This window comes from Euprymna scolopes, chromosome 18 (assembly GCF_053919585.1).
Source record: "Euprymna scolopes isolate OS-2025 chromosome 18, ASM5391958v1, whole genome shotgun sequence".
Lineage (NCBI taxonomy): Eukaryota > Metazoa > Mollusca > Cephalopoda > Sepiida > Sepiolidae > Euprymna > Euprymna scolopes.
In genome coordinates, this window is record NC_136499.1 from 26,236,893 (window position 1) to 26,254,982 (window position 18,090).

The 18,090-nt window shown below is 31.1% G+C and overlaps 1 protein-coding gene across 2 annotated transcripts in view; it reads left to right on the forward strand.

Moving 5' to 3' along the window:
- Positions 1-18,090, forward strand: part of LOC145297543 (ubiquilin-1-like) — a 93,969-nt gene that overhangs the window by 57,395 nt on the left and 18,484 nt on the right. For both annotated transcript variants that reach the window (XM_080143506.1, XM_080143505.1), the window contains 5 exons: positions 1,823-2,026; positions 5,838-5,963; positions 11,466-11,516; positions 13,348-13,425; positions 15,814-15,934. In XM_080143506.1, coding sequence (XP_079999632.1) covers positions 1,823-2,026; positions 5,838-5,963; positions 11,466-11,516; positions 13,348-13,425; positions 15,814-15,934 — 580 coding nt within the window. The remainder of the gene's footprint in view (positions 1-1,822; positions 2,027-5,837; positions 5,964-11,465; positions 11,517-13,347; positions 13,426-15,813; positions 15,935-18,090) is intronic.

Here is an 18,090-nt window from a genome sequence, read left to right on the forward strand (position 1 = left end):
AAGTCTTTATATAGGATGTTGAGTTGATTAAAGCTGCAATTGTGATATGTTCTGAGTGAGTAGTGAAATTGCTTTTGTATGAATAAAACTTTTTCTTATATAGATATATATAAACTTAAAACAACGCTGAGCTTGGTCAGTATGAGATGGGTGATCGTTTGGGAATACCAGATGCTGTATGTAGGATGACCTCAACACCTTTATTCAAGAACTGTGAAAGTCTAATATAATCATCTCCCCTGATAGGGATTCACAGGCGACTGGGGACTACTTATGAATTTAATATTTGATACTTTGGAGGAAGCCGATTCAACCTTCTGAGGTGAATGTTGTACAACACAGCAAAATTTTTAAGCATTTCTTGTTGGTATAGTTTTGGTGGTAGTGTATATGAAAATTGTAATTGGTACACCCCCCCCCTCTATTCTGTTGACACTTTTAATTTTTTTTTTTTTATCTAAATTTTATTATAATTGTTTCATATAGCACATAATTGTATTATAATTGTTTCGCATAGCACATAATTTTATTATAATTGTGTTTCATATAGCAAAGTACAAAAAAATATCTTTTTCATATTTATATAATCTTTTAATTTGGTGCTTAATCTGCAGTAATTTAAAAAGTAAAATATAGATTTTCAGTTCCTGTTTCTGATCGATTTAGTACAGATAAAGATTAGTAATTGTGAGGGAATATGTGTCTCATTTTTGAACAGCTCGTTTTGCTGATTAACCAATGCAATCTGTAGTCAAGGACATACCACTAATCAGCAGCCATACAAACGCTTTCTTTCTGCGAGAGATGAACAATTGTAATAATTTAGATACAGAAAAAATTACAAACACTTTGTTTAAAATTAGGAATAATTGTCTTATTAGCCATTAATTTAACGCTAACATTTATAAGGGATATAAATTTAATCACACACACACACACACATATATATATATATATATATATATATATATATATATATATAGTATTCCTAAAACTACCACTTGTTAGGGCAGGACATGTTTAGCTAATTAAAAAAATATATAATCGAAATATTAATATTTTTTTTTTTTTTTTTTTTTTTTTTTTTTTAGTTGAGAAAATATTGATACAAAAAATTTTTTTTCACTGAGTTTTGAAAAACTTTGCTTTTTAAAAAAAAAATTTATTGATGGGATTTTAAATTAAATTTGTTTCAGCAATTCAATGCCCAAACAGTACTATATGCATTTTTGGATATTGAATTATTGAATCAAATTGTTATAAAACTATGATTGTTAAAATATGTAAATAATTTCCCAAATTTTAAATCAATTAATAACTGAGATTTTGCTAATGGACTTTGTGTTCAACAGTTTAAATACTTCTAAATTCATTTATGATTTTGAAGGGTCAAAAAGTAATTAATTTTTTTTTTCTCCAACTATTAAAAAAGCTAAAATGGCTGATGTGTGTAGGAAGTATCTAAACTTCATCCAACTTGATTTCCCTTTTCTTTTTTTTTTTTTTTTAAATAAGTATTATCTTAGACTATTGTATTTTGATTTTAATAATTGATTAATATTAAATTTTAAAATTATTTAATGTGTAATGAGCATAGTCATATAACCATAGAAAATACAACTTTAAAGTTTTTTTTTTTTTTTTAAGCTTTGAGCTGCACATTTGGTTTACCATCAACTTGATAAACTGAGTAGAAATAAAATGTAATTTTCTGAAACACTTTCATATTCTATTTCAGTCTAATAATTTTACTAGAACGTTTTATACAACAAATTACCTTTCTTGTTAATGCAACTTGTATTTTATTTTATTTCTTAAATAGGCAGGCGGCACAAGCAATGGAGCCAGTGAGTCAAACACCACTGCAGGTGGTACAAGAACCAGCTCTAGTACGAGTGGTGCTGCAAGTGCTAATATAGGTGCCACTCCATTTGGTCTTGGAGGCTTGGGTGGACTTGCTGGTCTTGGTAATCTTGGTATGGGCTCTGCTAACTTTATGGAAATGCAACAGAGAATGCAAAGAGAGGTAAGTTTGTTCTTGCTTCAATTTCAGATTGTTTTTTTTTTTTTTTGTTTTCTGTCATTTTCTCTTTGTCTGTTGCACTTTGCAGCCATCACATGCGTTTTATTGCGGACAAAACGCATCTGAAGAATAGAGTAGTCAAAATATGAAAGGCAATAATTCAGATGAAAAAGTTTAAAACATAAAATTAGAATTCTGTTTTATAAGCGCTATCATGTTGGATTATGAATAAAACTAGGTGGAATAAAAATAGAAAAAATGATGAGCAATTGATGAAACATATTTCATACTTGGCATTTGTTAAAGATGAACATAAGAGGGACATAAAAAAACATGATGTATGAGACGGATGAAGGTTACGCATGTTTAACTACTGAAAATCTCGATTAAAAATCACTAAACATATGAATTGCCAGGGTAAACAAATTATTGGGGTATACATCTGTAATGTAAAAGTAAACAACTTTGATATTTGAGAACTATTCCGAGAACAAATCCTGTGGCTGGTAGAAACGAGTCATGCTATGGCTAAGTAACTGGGGTCTTATTTAAACTTCGACCAAGATATGACAAAATGGCATCATAGTTATGAAACCATGTAAATATGCAAAACTAGGCTGAACAAGTTTCAAGCCTAATGTCAGAAAAAGAAGTCTCATTTTCAGACCTGTACATATATGGTGCAAGTCTTTTGTTTTTATATAAATAGAAGGGTGCATATCCTTTTGCCCAATATAACTCTGGCTACCGAGAGTAAAGAAGGCCGATGCACATGATAGCGTAACGTCACTTCCTGATTAAGTTGAAGGTATAGACAGCTTCCGGTATTCAACCACGTAGTCATGCTAACAGGCATAAAAAAAATATGGCTACCAATATGTATTACCGGTTGTCCATGTATTTTCTAAAGAGAAAGAACAATTCTCCATTTGGATAATAATTATTATAATTGCACATTGGGAGAATTTTAATCAAAATATCGTAAGTGAACTCGTGTCTGAACTTTTATTTTTATCGGAGAAAGTCGAATATTTCATTTTATTTATATATTTTTTTTTTTTTTTTTTTTTTACTGCAAAACAAAATTTTTATATAATATTTTTCAGTCCGTTCTTTTAATAAATAAAACTTTTCACGGAGTATTTTCAAATATTTTAAAGTTAGCATTTTTCACAGCAATTTTTTGATGATTGGTGAATTATCAATATTTTAGCACAAGGCTTAATTTATTTCTTCAAAATATATTTAAAACTTCAAGTTTTTGTTTTTTTTATAACATTTTAACTGTAAATAATTTACATGACCGGTTTGTTTTACTATACACATAGATTCGAAAAAGTTGTCAAAAAACAAATATATAACAAATAAATGTTATCAAAGGCAAGATAAGTTACTTTTCTACCAAACATGCTGACATTTTTCTTTTTAAAATATATCGATGAACATTGTATGATTTTCGAAGCGATTACACGTTTTAAAGTGAGTAAAACCACTAAAAACCTTTCCAGATAGGTAGAAGAGTAACTATCTTGCTTTTGATAACATTTATTTGGTATACATTTGATTTTTGACCACTTTTTCAAATGTATGATACAAACCCCTAAAAACATATCCAGTTAGGTAGAAAAGTAAATTAACTTGGCTTTGATAACATTTATTTGTTATATATTTGTTTTTTGACAACTTTTTCAAATCTGTGTACGGTAATACAAACCCAAAATTTAAACTTGAAAATAATATTTAAAATACACGTGCGTACACTGCACAAGCACCCTTATTATTATCATAATAGTAATAATAATAATAAAAACTGGTGTATATGACATCGACTGGCGCTACACCACACCAACTAGTTGTGAAGGGTCAGGGAGAATGGAAAGACCGAGGTGAAAGAGTACTGACCAAATCTCCACTGGAAGTGTGCAGTTCAAATCTGGTACTTTGGGGAGGCATTTTGTCACCCAAACTCCAGGAAACATCAATGGCCAATGCCAACAAGAAATCAGTGACAACAGCTGTTGCGATAACCTGCAATCATCTGCACAAGTGGTCAAGAGGTGGAGAACACTGGAAATCTGGGGAGACTTGTTGTCACTTGGTCTCCAGGGAACACTACAGGTTACTGCCAGTGAGCAATCACTGATGATGGCCTGTGAGACACTAATACGCTATACATTTTGATGAAAAACATGGGAAAAAATGGACATAGAAGAACAGAAAACCAAAACTTTAAATATAATTTCTATATTTAAAGTAATAGTTATTTAAATATTTCAACATATAATCTTGTGGGGAAAATCCAGCTTCCCAATAAGGGGCACTCCGGATAGGAACAAAAATCTCAGTCATGAAAGATTTCTCCTCCACCGACCGAGGACAGAAAAGGTAAAGTGTAGCATCAAAACAGATACTACAGTGATCTTGTTCCGAAGGCCAAAAAATATTTGTTTAATGTTCCTTTAATTGTTTGTTCCCTAAATTCATAATTCAGTTTTATCAGTATTAAATTGTATATTGCTTTAAAATTACTTAATTTTACATAGATATTTATATTTTATATTGAATAAAGTTCAGTTTAAGTATTAATCGAACTGTGTTCCTTTTTCTTTTTACAACTGTTTTATTGCTCTTTTTCAAATGGCCTCATATAGTATTGAAAGTCTGACAAATCTTACCTACATTGCTTGCAGACATTTTTCAGTTAACAGGCTTTCTTCTTACTCTCGGTGGCCGTGATATAACTCTTGATAATACTCAACCAACAATATAGATAATATCTTATCAATTGGGGCAAAAGGATAAGCACTCTTCTACTTAGATTGATGCCTTGGATATTTATAAAACTTTCTGAGACATTGAAACTGATTTCTGTATAATTTTGTTTGTCTGTACTTCACGATAACTCTTGGGTGTGCCCCAGGGGTTCTTCTAGGGCTAATAAAAACACTCCATTTTTCTGATTTGTTTTACCATATTTGTCCAAAATTTTCTGTGTATGTCTATTTAGCAGGTTTGCATGGCTGTTTTTATTAAATGTTTTGGACTTTTTGGGGGTGCAAATGGACTTTTTTTGCATGGTGTAAAACTCAAATTTACATATTTTATGGCCTAAAACTGCACTGTTTTTCACCAGGATTTGACGTCCCCTGGTGATTTTGGGGGCTAAATTCAAATGCTGAACTTAGTCATTTTTTTATGCCTCATTCACTGTGCACTCACGGGGACCATGCATGATTCACTTGTCGTTTTATGGTATCCAGTTTCGGGGTTGCACCTTTCGACAAGTGGGAAAAGTAAAGAAATCTACATTCAATATCTGCCTCCTTTCCTCTCAAGAGATAGGCAAGGAGGAAGCGCACCTTCCTCTTCTAGTAGCTATGGCAAGAAAAAGACCATGCAATCTTGATTGTAAAATATTGATATTTCACCCAATGTATCTTCAGCCTTTAGGTTATATTTCATTACACTGAGTTTCCATATACTTGGTATATTTTATGCATCCATTTTTTGCATACTTAAATCTGATAAACTGATTTTTATTTTCATTTTTGAACTGAAGACCCTCATATGTAGCATGTCAAAGGCAATCATATGAATTATCACCTGAGCATTGACAATTTTTACATGAAGATTGATAATATAGATTAATCGGATCATTATGCTCATTTTGGTGTTATAGATCATGCATCCATTACAAAATAAAGCAAAACAGATTCGATACCTTTGGCTAAATGCATTGTGTTTGTTACATGGATATTTAAATAAGTATTGTTGGTTCTTGTTAATCTTTTTTCTTTTTTTTTTTTCCTAACAGTTGATGCAGAATCCGGAGATGTTTCGTTCTATGATGGAAAATCCATTTGTCCAACAGATGATGTCAAATCCAGAGATTATGCGCCGTTTGATTACAAGCAATCCTCAAATGAGAGAATTGATGGAGGTAACATTTGTATCTTCATTTTGAGGGTGGGAGCTAACCATTATACAATTATACCAAAATATAAATCTTTCGTAACTTGGACAGATTAATGAAGGAAACTACTAAATTTATTTTCATTTGTCATTGTGAAGAATGAAGAGGTGATTTTTAAACATTAATCATTAAGTTTAACTTTATTAAAAAAGGTATTTAATTAGCTGATTAAAAAAAAATTATTTTTCACAAGAAATGTATAAACTACAAAAATTAAATGCTTGAAATATTTTTTTATTTTTTTTATTTTACAAAAGATTCATCACTTATCAAAGCCTGGAGGCCACTCAAAGATTAATAAAAATTAAGTATTAAAAAAGTATCCGTTTCATCAAGCAAGCCATCAACTTTATAAGGACATGTTGCTAGAAATTGGCAGATAAAAGTTGGCAGGAATCCCAGAAATTACAAACAGCTCCTGTAGTCTTGTTCAGATATACATAATTACTGTGTTATTTTTTATTTTAAATAGTGTCTTTGTAATAACACATTATTTCTTTAATGTCAGTAACTATTTATGTAAAGCAGAGAAATGAAATAAGACATTAGACAAGTCATTATTTTGAATCACTTGATGTAGTCTGCAAGCTGTTCATTTATTGCTATATTCTATTAATCTGAAAATAAAATTAAATGAAATATGCATGTGTAAATAAAAGTGTATTTCTAGGGAGTATTTGTTATTTAGGCATAGATTTTTAGGGAGTATTTGTTATTTAGGCATTGTAGATTTTTAGGGAGTATTTGTTATTTAGGCATTGTAAATTTTTAGGGAGTATTTATTTAGGCATTGTAGATTTTTAGGGAGTATTTGTTATTTAGGCATTGTAGATTTTTAGGGAGTGTTATTTAGGCATTGTAGATTTTTAGGGAGTGTTATTTAGGCATTGTAGATTTTTAGGGAGTATTTGTTATTTAGGCATTGTAGATTTTTAGGGAGTATTTGTTATTTAGGCATAGTAGGTTACAGAAAAAATAATATAAAATTAAACCATGTTTATACAAGAACATAATCTCCTCTGTAGATATAAATAGCTTTCTTGGAGAAAATAAGAAATTTTGAAAGGAAACTAATACATGTTCGTGGAACGTTCACAGGAAACATCAGGAACAGATACAATGAGAGCATTGCGGAGAAGGTGGCTCTCTCTACCGTGCTAGAAAGCTACTTACACCTGAAAATATCCTGTATCTCTACAAGGCCACCATTTCCCATGTATGGAGTACTGTTGTCATATTTGGGCTGGTGCATCTGCTACTAGTCTCTCCAATAGTTTCTTCCCCAGAACTGCTAGGCTTTGGAACTCCCTTTCGAGTTCCTGCTTTTTCAACTGTACTGACATGCAGAATTCAAGGGTAATGTGAACGGACATCTCACTGCTCAACTCCCTACATATTATCCCTGCAATTTATGCCTCGATAGTTGCCCCCGATAGTAGCCCCCTACGTCTAAGTGACACTGTGCCTTGTTTGAGGTGAAAATGAAATAGAAATAAAAAAACAAAGAAATTGACTGAAGTGGCTGGTTAAATAGATTAGTATAGAAAGCTTTTGGTTTGAAAACTATAATAATCAATGAAAGAGGTAGGAAATTTTTACACTTGAGGTTAGTATTTTCTTTTTTTTTTTTTTTTTTTTTTTTTTTTTTTTGTGCGTGAATTCTAGTTACTGAAAAGTCGACATTTTTTTTTTTCTTCTAACCAAAAATATAGACTATGATAAAATAAAATATGAAATATATTTTTATTTTTGCACAAGGATTCCTTGTAATGTGTAATTTCTTTTGTTATGCAAAGATAGAAAAAAAAGTAAAGAATCATCGGTAAAAATAGTTTGGAAGATGAACAACTCCGAGATATCACTTATGGTTTTTAACTCTATTACTCTTACCAACGTCTTTGAAAAACTGCCATGAATAGCAACACATTTAGTTGGAGAAACAATCTTCAATTTTGATGAAGCCACTAAAAAGGAAGTTTGGGGGGGGGGGGTAAAATAATTTTAACAGATTAACTTATTTTAAAAAATTGAAGATTTGGGATTTCCATTTAAGAAATTCTGAGGAGAAAAATTGAATAAAAAAAATTAACAAGTGAAGCCTAATTACAATTTCAAAAAATTTTTTTTTTTTTTCATAAATTTTCTGAACACTAGCGTGTTGTCCCATTGAGCTCTTGCTGTTCCTTGTAGCTTGACCAGCAAGAGTTGGTCATCAAAGCCGTATGTACATTTTTCAGTTTAGGGTTTCTTTGATCATTTTTTTTTTTTTTTTTTTTTTTCTGCTCAAGCACTCGTGTTTTTTTTTTTTAATGTTGAACTTTACAAAGATAGATGCTTTTTATGTGTGAAAGTCTCAGTTTGTATCTGTTTCAAACTTTGGGACATTTTAGATTTATGAAATTTAATGTAAATTCCAATTTCTTGAGTGCTTGTCCAGAATTTCCTAATATTAAAATCTAAAGAAAAATCTGTGTGATGGATGTATTTATGATAGAAAGAAAATAGCGTATACCAAAAATCATGTAAATTGATTCAGCAGTTTTATTTTTAAATAAGAAAATCAAATGTTGTGGCTAAGTGAACAGGCAATATATCATGATCCCATCTTGAACTTTAAGTAATTTAAACTTGTGAGACTTTAGAAAGCTCTTAACATGAAGATGTTGAAAAACCCAAATTCGCTTAAAAATGATTTTCTTTGTAAGAATAAAACTAATTTATGGAATTTTTTTTAATACAAAATTTTCTTTTTCCCACGGGTGTTTACATCACACAGATATTTCTTTGTTTTTTTAGTATAGATGGAATTCTCGACTAGCATTAAGATTTTCTTCCTCCCCATTCCACCTATCCTGCTTTTAATTATGTGTCTATTTCACACCATATTTACCTAACAGCATATTACTGAAACCACCGATAAGATAGAGAACACTGGAACAATTAAATATTTGTATAATCTATTATATAAAAGGGAAAAAATGTGTTAGTTTGTGTATCTGCCGAAAACTTTTGACAAATGTATCAGGCCATGACAAAATCGATATCATTAGAAAGATCGATCTCTCAGATGAAAAATATCTAAACATTGGAGAAAAAGATATATTCTGTCCTGGTCAACTAGGCTGTTTTTTTTTTTTGCAAGGAGGGGTCACTTTTTGGGTCAATATTTTTTTTTGCCAGTCATACACTTATCAGTCTGAATGTATGTTTATAAGACCTTATTTCAAAGGCCTGTGACGTCATAAGTTGCCATGGAGACAGTTAACATGTTTGCTTTTTTCATCTCCTTTTCCTCTTTCGCGTTAGATCCTGCCTACTGTGGCTAATTTTTTTGTGTTTGCATGGGTACTTGCTATTTTGATTTTGAAACTTTTTAGGGCTGAGTTGCTCAATAGCCTTAGTATACCACCCATGCTAGTCTATTATATAAATCTCAAATATGTTTGTGTGTGTGTTCATATGTCCACTAAAAAATTTTGTCAGCCGCATTAGACTGGGTTGAAACTGGTACCATCTGAAAGAGTGATCCCTATAATATCTGAAAATTAGAAAAAAAGATTAATTCTTTAGTGGTCAATTGGAACATTTCTTGCAAGAGAGGTCACTTTTTGAGATACCATTTTCACAAGTGATGCACGCATAGCAAACTGAAAGCATGTTTAAAAACGTTATTTTGAAGGGTCATGATGTCATAAGTCGTGATCTAGTATACAAAAGCATTTGTGAGTAACGTTTTCCCTTCTTTCCCTCTTTCAGATTGAAGCTTGCTTACTGCAGCTAATTTTTTTTCAGTCACACTGACACTTGCTGCTATTTTGATTGAAAAAAAAAAAAAAAAGTTATGATTGATTGATTTATTTATTGGGGGGGCAGTGCACAGGCTGGTGGAGAAGTTATCTACTTCTTCCGTTCTTTTCTGGTGGTTGCTCGATATCCTTAATATAGCAGCTGTGTCCAAACTGAACTTCATGTCCACCCGGGCAATGCCAGGTATCCATGCTAGTTTTCTAATATCATACATGCTTGCAATGACTAGCTTTAATTTGAACAGCAGCGAAGTCATATCATGGTGGCCTTGGGGGTTAAGCGATTTGCTTTTTGTCACTTTTTCATCCTTTGTGTTACATGTTCGAGCCTACCTGCCTACTTAATTTTTTTATTTATTTATTCATTTATTTATTTTATTTATTTTTTTTTTCTTAAATCAAAAACTGAATTATTTTACTGTTCGCTTGAACTTTTTTTTTTTTTTTTTTCCACACCTCTCATCACCCAGGCTGCGGCTATTATTTTTTTTTTCTTGTTGTATGGACTTTTTACTACACCACTTCTCTAAACCCAGGCAACGCTGGATACCCCCGTTAGTCTAATATATATAAAAAGGAAAATGTGTGTGTGTGTCTGCATGTCTGCCAAAAACTTTTGACAGACGCATCAAACAATGACAAAATTGGTATTGTTAGAAAGATCAATCTCTCGGATAAAAAATATCTAAAAAAAAAAAATTGGTCAAAAAGATTAATTCTGTCCTGGTCAGATGGGCCTTTTTTTTTTTTTTTTTTTGCAAGAAGTCAGTTTTTGTGTTGACATTTTTTTTGCTAGTCAGTGCACAGCAACAAGAAATGCTCAATATCTGGAGAATAGCTTCTTCTCTACGTATTCCTGTCAAAATATTTGGTGGGGAGGTTGTCATGTACTTCTTTTTCGGGCTGATTACATTCTTTTATTTTTTAAATTGTTGAGGGGGGTAACGATGCAGTTGACATATGATAATGAAAAACTTAGTATAGCATCTGTGTCCAAACAGAACTTCATGTCAACTCGGGTAACGCCAGGTATCCATGCTAGTACTATATATATATATATATATATATATATATATATATATATATATATATATATGCATAATAGTAGAACCGGTAGTCAGGACTTTTGCTTTGAGAGAGAGGGATAATCTATGAGTATCTTTAAAATTAGAGATGAATCAAAATGCACATCTGACCCCCCCCCCCCATTGCACCAATTAGATTAAAACATCCATTTTTTATGCTTGATTCTTTAAAAACCAGTCATTTATAGATTAATCTACATTCTAAATTGTGATTATTTGACTTTGGAAAATAAACAATTGAATTTGAGTTTTGAATGTGTCCACATTCATCTTTCACACTTCAGTTTTCATTATTTAATATGAATATTGAATGAACCTCTTGTTTTATGGTACTATTTTCTTATGTTGACAATTTCCGAATACTAGGTGCTCTAAGCAAAATTGTGCACATATGTTGAAAGTATAACTGTCGATAGACTAACATCCTTTCATAGCGATGATTCAAGTCATTTATTCAGTTTGACGCTGTCATATCTGAGTTTTAATGAAGTTTCAAACATAAAAGGGAACTTTACTCATCTTAAATGTTAATCTTTCATTTCAGATGTTCAAAATTTTTTATCCAATTATATTTTCAGAGAAACCCAGAAATAACGCATATGTTAAATAATCCAGAGCTCATGAGACAGGTGAGTTTTTATCTTTTTTTTTTTTTTTATTTTTGACTAAAACTACATAGCTTTAAAAGCCAGGAGAAAGGAGAGTATCCTTTCATACCTACTCGCCCTTCACATTGTGTAAAATCAAAATTAAAGGCTGCAATTACCTACTTGAACTTTGGATTTATATACACCCGACATATAGAAAACGCTAATAACTTAGAATTCTTCAAATCTCTTTAACATTAACTTAGTCTATGATCTTCAACTACATTTGATGGTAAGATAATAATTTGACAGCTTTTGAAAGTGTAGGGTCATTGTTTAGTTGCCATTACCCTCGTGTCTTCTGATTCTGAATAGTAGTAGTACTTCACAGGATCCTATCTATGGATTAAACGTAACCCGTCCTTTTTTATATAACACGAGGCTGCATTCATGTACCAAAAAGACCTCATGAAGAAGACCTTAAAAACGGTTTGACAATATGGGAAAAATACAAGCTTTATCAGTACAAGTGAATAGTTGAAAATTTACATGAAACCAATGACACAAAAATTTCAAGAATTAATATTTTAATAAGAATTTGAAGAATAAAAACATTTACCAAAATCACCAAAGTCTATTAAATGAGCTAAAAAGTGTAGATATACTATAAAACAAATCAACAAACCTTATCTAATCATACAACGGGGGGTATTTTGGCAGAATACAAAAGTCTGAACAGACTTGTTTGCATTCCTCCAAAGGCATCTCAAGTAGCATGTAATAAACCAATCCTTCCCTTTTAAGAGAAAGCAATGCATGGAGGGATGGTCTCCAAGAACCAAATAGAACCATGTCTCGTTCCAATAAAGATTTTTATGAATGTTACGTAAAATAGGCAAAACCAGTTGAATTTGAAAAAAAAAAAAATTCTAAATCTACCTCATTTCCCTTTCAAGTAATAGTAATACTACAAACATTTTTTTGATTTTGTAACTAGGGTGAAAAGGGGCTCAAAGCAGAATCAGCCAGAGAGAAATTATCTTACTGCTGATAAACAAAAACAGTAATAAACAGCATATAAAAAAAAAGTATGATCAAACCACATACAATAAAAGAGTGAAAATGATATGTACAAACTTAGTAAGACATGGATAACCTGATCAGCTAATTCCAAATTATGGCTAAGAAGCCAAATTGCAATGTTTATTTGTTTTTTATAACCCAACTGAATTATGAACCTGATGAATATTTTAAGTATTTTTTTTTAATTAGAATATACATGAGGGAGGGGAGGGAGCATTAGGGAAATGTGTTAATTCAATCGGCTTTAATGTAATAGATGCACGTACCAATTGTCATTGTTTTTCTTGTATTTGACTATTTTAATGTCAAAATTATATTAAATGGGTTTAATTTTCATAAAATTTTGTAAGCAAAGAATTGGCAAATTTTATTCAAATCTAAACATTCGAATTTGTAAATTGTTGTTTAAATAACTTTTCAAGTGCATACTTCTGTTTATGTAGAACAACTGCTTATAATTTTGATATGAAAAAATATTCATTAGTATTAATAATACACAATTTCTCTGCTCAAAAATCACAGCACCACTATTTTGGTGATTGGGAGAATTGCAAATAATGAATCTGTCATTGTATCGGACAATTCTGAATAATAAAAGGTTATAGTATTGAAAGAATAAATTGTATGTTATCGAAATACAGAAAATTTGCTAAGAATTTATTGGAATGTTTGCTGCAAAAATTGGTCAAGTTTTTGTTATGATGGCATAAAAAAAAACTAAAATTGTTTCTATTTTATTCTAATTAAAATTTTAGAAATATAATAAAGCGAAATTCTGTTTTTCTTTTAGACTTTGGAACTTGCCAGGAATCCAGCTATGTTGCAAGAACTAATGCGAACACAGGATCGAGCTATGAGTAACTTGGAGGTAAATCGTTTTGTGTTTCTTGGTTCTGCTTCCTTTTGTATCTCCCTTTTTAACCATTGCCTCGACTCGCTTGATAAATTATATATGAAAGATATATTTGATAATGACATGCCATTGTACCCAATGGTGAAAAACGGATGCCAAATGTTACTGAATTTATTTTATTTACCTTCAGATAAGTATCAAATTTTTAAAAAATTAAGCTTTCTACCTTTGGGGAAAATAATAACTCTAGACCCATTTGCTGACATTCAAAAATCAATTTTTTCATCTCTGCACAATAAGTTATTAAAATTGTCACATATCAAGTGACACTGAACATCTTAATCAAATTTAGGTGTGACATTTTATTTTTTTTTTTTTTAATCTCAGATCCAAAAAATGTCACGGATTTCTACAAATCTAAGTAGTTATTTCCCCTTCTGGGGTGTCATCAAATTACGTTAATTTCAGGATATTTAACAAAACATCTACTTTAAATGTTAGTTCTTTGGTATGTAATGGATGAGTTATGAAATTTCTTTAATTTAGGAACACAAATTAACTACGATACTACAGTTTTTTTTTTTAAACTGATTAAAGTATGAAATAACTTTTTAATTAAAATGGTTGAAAATGGTTACTTTGCGATTAGGCAAAATTCGAAAGTAATTTTAAAGCCTTTAAGTTGTTAATTATAAAAGTATTTTTCTACTTAGCTTAAAATTTAAAGACAAACGTCAAATATAATGGTTCATTTGTTCTAAATCAAAAAATTTAATATTCTCACTTATCCTACTTGTATCAAAGAATGTAAAGATGTCATTTTTTATTGTAAACCAGAAATTCATTATTACGAACTTTTGCATGATACGATTAAGTGTCATTAGATTTTCTTCAAGGTTTCAACCCCCCCCCCCCAAATAAAGTAGAATGTTTGTGAATGCTTTCATCATTGTTTTGCTGAGTGCTATTATTGCTATTAGTCTTTAGTAGTTTGATCTACTAGAGTATTTCTACATATAATTAGCTCAAATTATCTAGTAGCTCTTAACTAAGAAAGTAAGTAAATAGACTACATCAAACCTAGTCTTGTTCCATTTTGGGGCTATTCACATGCATCCCTTTTTTTTTCTTCCCTTTTAAAGCTTATTTATTCATAATTAATATATCCCAAAATTTTATAAATATATAAAGTGTTATTTAGATTATTCAATCTTCACTGTTTTCTTAATTTTTCCTTGTCTTTTTTTTTCTCTGTGATTCTTTGTCTCCTCTTTTCTCTTCCTCTACTAGATTTTCTCTCTTTAAGCGATCGTGTGGTTACTAATCTTTGTCTAGATTTCTCGAGACAGGACTTTTACTTTGTTTACACATGACCATTAATATGGTCCAACCTTTGTCTGTAAAACATTTAAAAATAAATATAAAGATAATTGCATTAAAAAAAAATTTAATTTTTCTGTCTCTGGTAATATACTGAATAATATACAGTATAATCACATTGATATACTGGTTCTCGTTAGAACACCGAAGTTAAGCAACGTTGAGCCTGGTCAGTACCAGATGGGTTACCAATTTGGGAATACCATGTGCGGTATGTAGGAGGAACATTGACACCTCCCTGCAACAGTTTCAAAAACTAACATGCATATCCCCTGATGGGAATATGCATGTGACTGGTGGCGGTTTGTAAATTTCATACTCCCATGAAACTTCCTCTTTCGGATGAAGCCGGTTAAATCTGCTTTAGGGTTGGTGCTGTAGTTTCATTTAAAAAAAAATTTTTTATTTTCCCATTACACTTAATGATCAAATGTATTGGGTTTCTAAACTTGTTTTTAGTCCTCCAATAACGGAGTGATTGTTGGTCCCCCGACAAGGGAGATATTGTTGGACCTAGTAATTCACTCCTGTTCGTCTGTTTGTTTGCACTTTTCTCAGTACCACGCCTTGGATTTTTAAAAAAAAATTTTGCACAAACGTTAGTCATGGTGAAAGTAAATTTTTGCCAGAACAGATTTTCTAGGATAACTCTGGTTGCCCCCTTAGGGACATTATAGGGGTAAAATTGCTCCCAAATTGTCCACTTGTGGAGGGGGACCCTGCATGCTTAGCTTGTTCCACTTTGATTTTTTTTTTTTTTTTTTTTTTTTTTTACCATAGTTTTTATTCCAACTATTCATTTCTATATCTTATACATGTTCTGTGCATTTTAAATGTGCAGCTATAAAAAAAAAATTTGTATTTCTCTAGATCTGGTGTATGGTTATTGTAATTTGAACATGATCTCTTGTCATTGGGTAATGTGCTAAACAATTTTGTGAATGAGTTTTGAATGTATTTTCTTTGAATATTCTGTTACTGCCTTTGTATTGTTTCTTTTTAACATGTTTCCCTCTTTTACAGAGTATACCAGGTGGCTTTAATGCTCTGCAACGTATGTACCGTGATATCCAAGAACCCATGATGAATGCAGCTCAAGAAGGATTTGGTTCAAATCCATTTGCTTCTCTTGTCTCAAACGTTGGTATGTTTGTTTTCAAAATATTTTATGTATTACAGAATTGCTTATATTAAAGCTTTCATTTAAATATTTATTTTGAGAGAAACTTGTCTTGGATTTTTTTCATAGATTTTAACCAAATATTTTAGTTTTATTACTAAAAAAATCAAATATCAAACTGCTTGTCCGACCAACTATGCAGTCTCATTCAATATAAACTGAATGTGTATGATATGCATGATTACTATCATCTATACATTGATATTTATCTATTGTCTAAATAAAATGGTCACACTTGACATCTAGCAAGCATCTGCCAATATATAAGGGGGGGGCACAAGACTATTGAATAAAGAAAAGAGTAATGTTTTGATAAATAGTATGAGGAAGTATGTTTTATTTAAAAAAAAAAAAAAAAAAAAAAAAAAAAATTTATGTAAAATTATTTTCTTTAACGGATTTCCATAGGCTGTTTAGGTATCCATTTGTTTTATAAGTAATCAGTTGACAATTGTTTTTATGTATATACATAACAAAATGCATCCGGTGGTGAGATCTTGCTTTGAGAAATTTGAAGTCCTCACTTAGTTGCTACTACTGCCTGGTTCACCATAATCCAGAATGATTTTACCTATTAGGATCCCATCTATATGTTAATGGAATGTATTTTCCTTGTTTATGACCTGAAACTACTTGGCCTTTTTGCTAGAAGCAAAGTGTAGTAAATAATTGAATGAAACCTTTTCAAATTTGGATTTATTATAAGACAACTCCTGGACCGAATGTGGTATTGTGACAGATATTTCTAGTTAAAAATAGGATAGAAGATTTTAAATATTTGAGACCAAGGATGTTCAACGACACCCATTATATTGTGCCTAATCCGTTCATTGCAAAGTGTAGTATCTGTTCTGATACAATGCTTCATCTTTTCTGTCTTTGGTTATTGGTCCCCCAGCAAAGGACAGATTGAACCTAGTAATTTCACTCTCATTTGTTTGCACTTTTCTCAATACCACACCTAGGATTATTTTGGAAATTGTTTACAAACATTAGTCATGGTGAAAGTAAATTTTTTTACTTGTAGTGGAAGACCCCACATGCTCAGCTTGTTGAAGGAGAAATTTTTCTAGACTGAAGCAGTTTTTATTTTTTGTATCAATTCAGTGCCTCTTTCAGATTAAAAGTTATTATAACCAAGTAGCGACAGAGTTGTCTTCCCTCTTCCCTTCAATCCTATAATAAAATACATTTCTGAATCTCTTAAATAAAAAATGTTAAAAATTTAACCCAACTTTTAGTTTTAAAGTTATTGCTCTCTCAACACGTTTATAGTTATTTTAAAGCTACACCAGGTTTCTTGTCGCCTCCTTTCCCTTTAAATGTAAGGAAACCTATATTTGTGTTAATGTATTCTTGAATTATACTAAGTTTGTTATCTCCCCTTTTCTCGATCAAATTTCTTGAATACTAAATAAAAAGGAATTGGCATCCTCAAGGCTCAGATTTGACCCCACCCCCACCCAATCAAAATTATTACATAATCAAAATGTTGCTCTAAATGTTGAATCTGATTACCAAAGGATTTTTTTTTGTTTAATATTACATATTATTTATCAAAGACAATACTGAAAAATAATATATCTGCTTTATATAATGTGCATTGTCTAACTTTTTACTTTTAGTTGGACATGCACACATATCCACAGACAGATGAATTTTCTTTATATAGTAGACTATTGGATAAACAGAATGGTTGAAAGTAACAGGACAAGTGTCACAGTTTATTTCAATTCCTAACAACAAACTTATTTCCTCATCAATGATGTAAACCACCTTATTCACTCCTACACTGGAAGGATTCTTATGAGGTGTCTTTTGGCCATCTTGATAAAATGGATTTGGAAGAAAAAAAATTAACAGAGCAATGGGGATATTTTTCAGAGATAAATATTTTAAAAAGTTGACTTTGGACTTCTGTTCTCATCTTGAGTCATTCGCACAATGTTTCAGCTTGTGTAACCTCCAATCTTCTTCATATATCAATCCACCATAAAGTCATATCTAAAAACCCTCAACACAATATGCCACTCTGGACTAAGACTAGCACTAGGAGCATTTCCAACCTCCCCTGTAGAAAGCCTGTATGCAGAAGCACATGAAACTCTTCCAATGCTTAG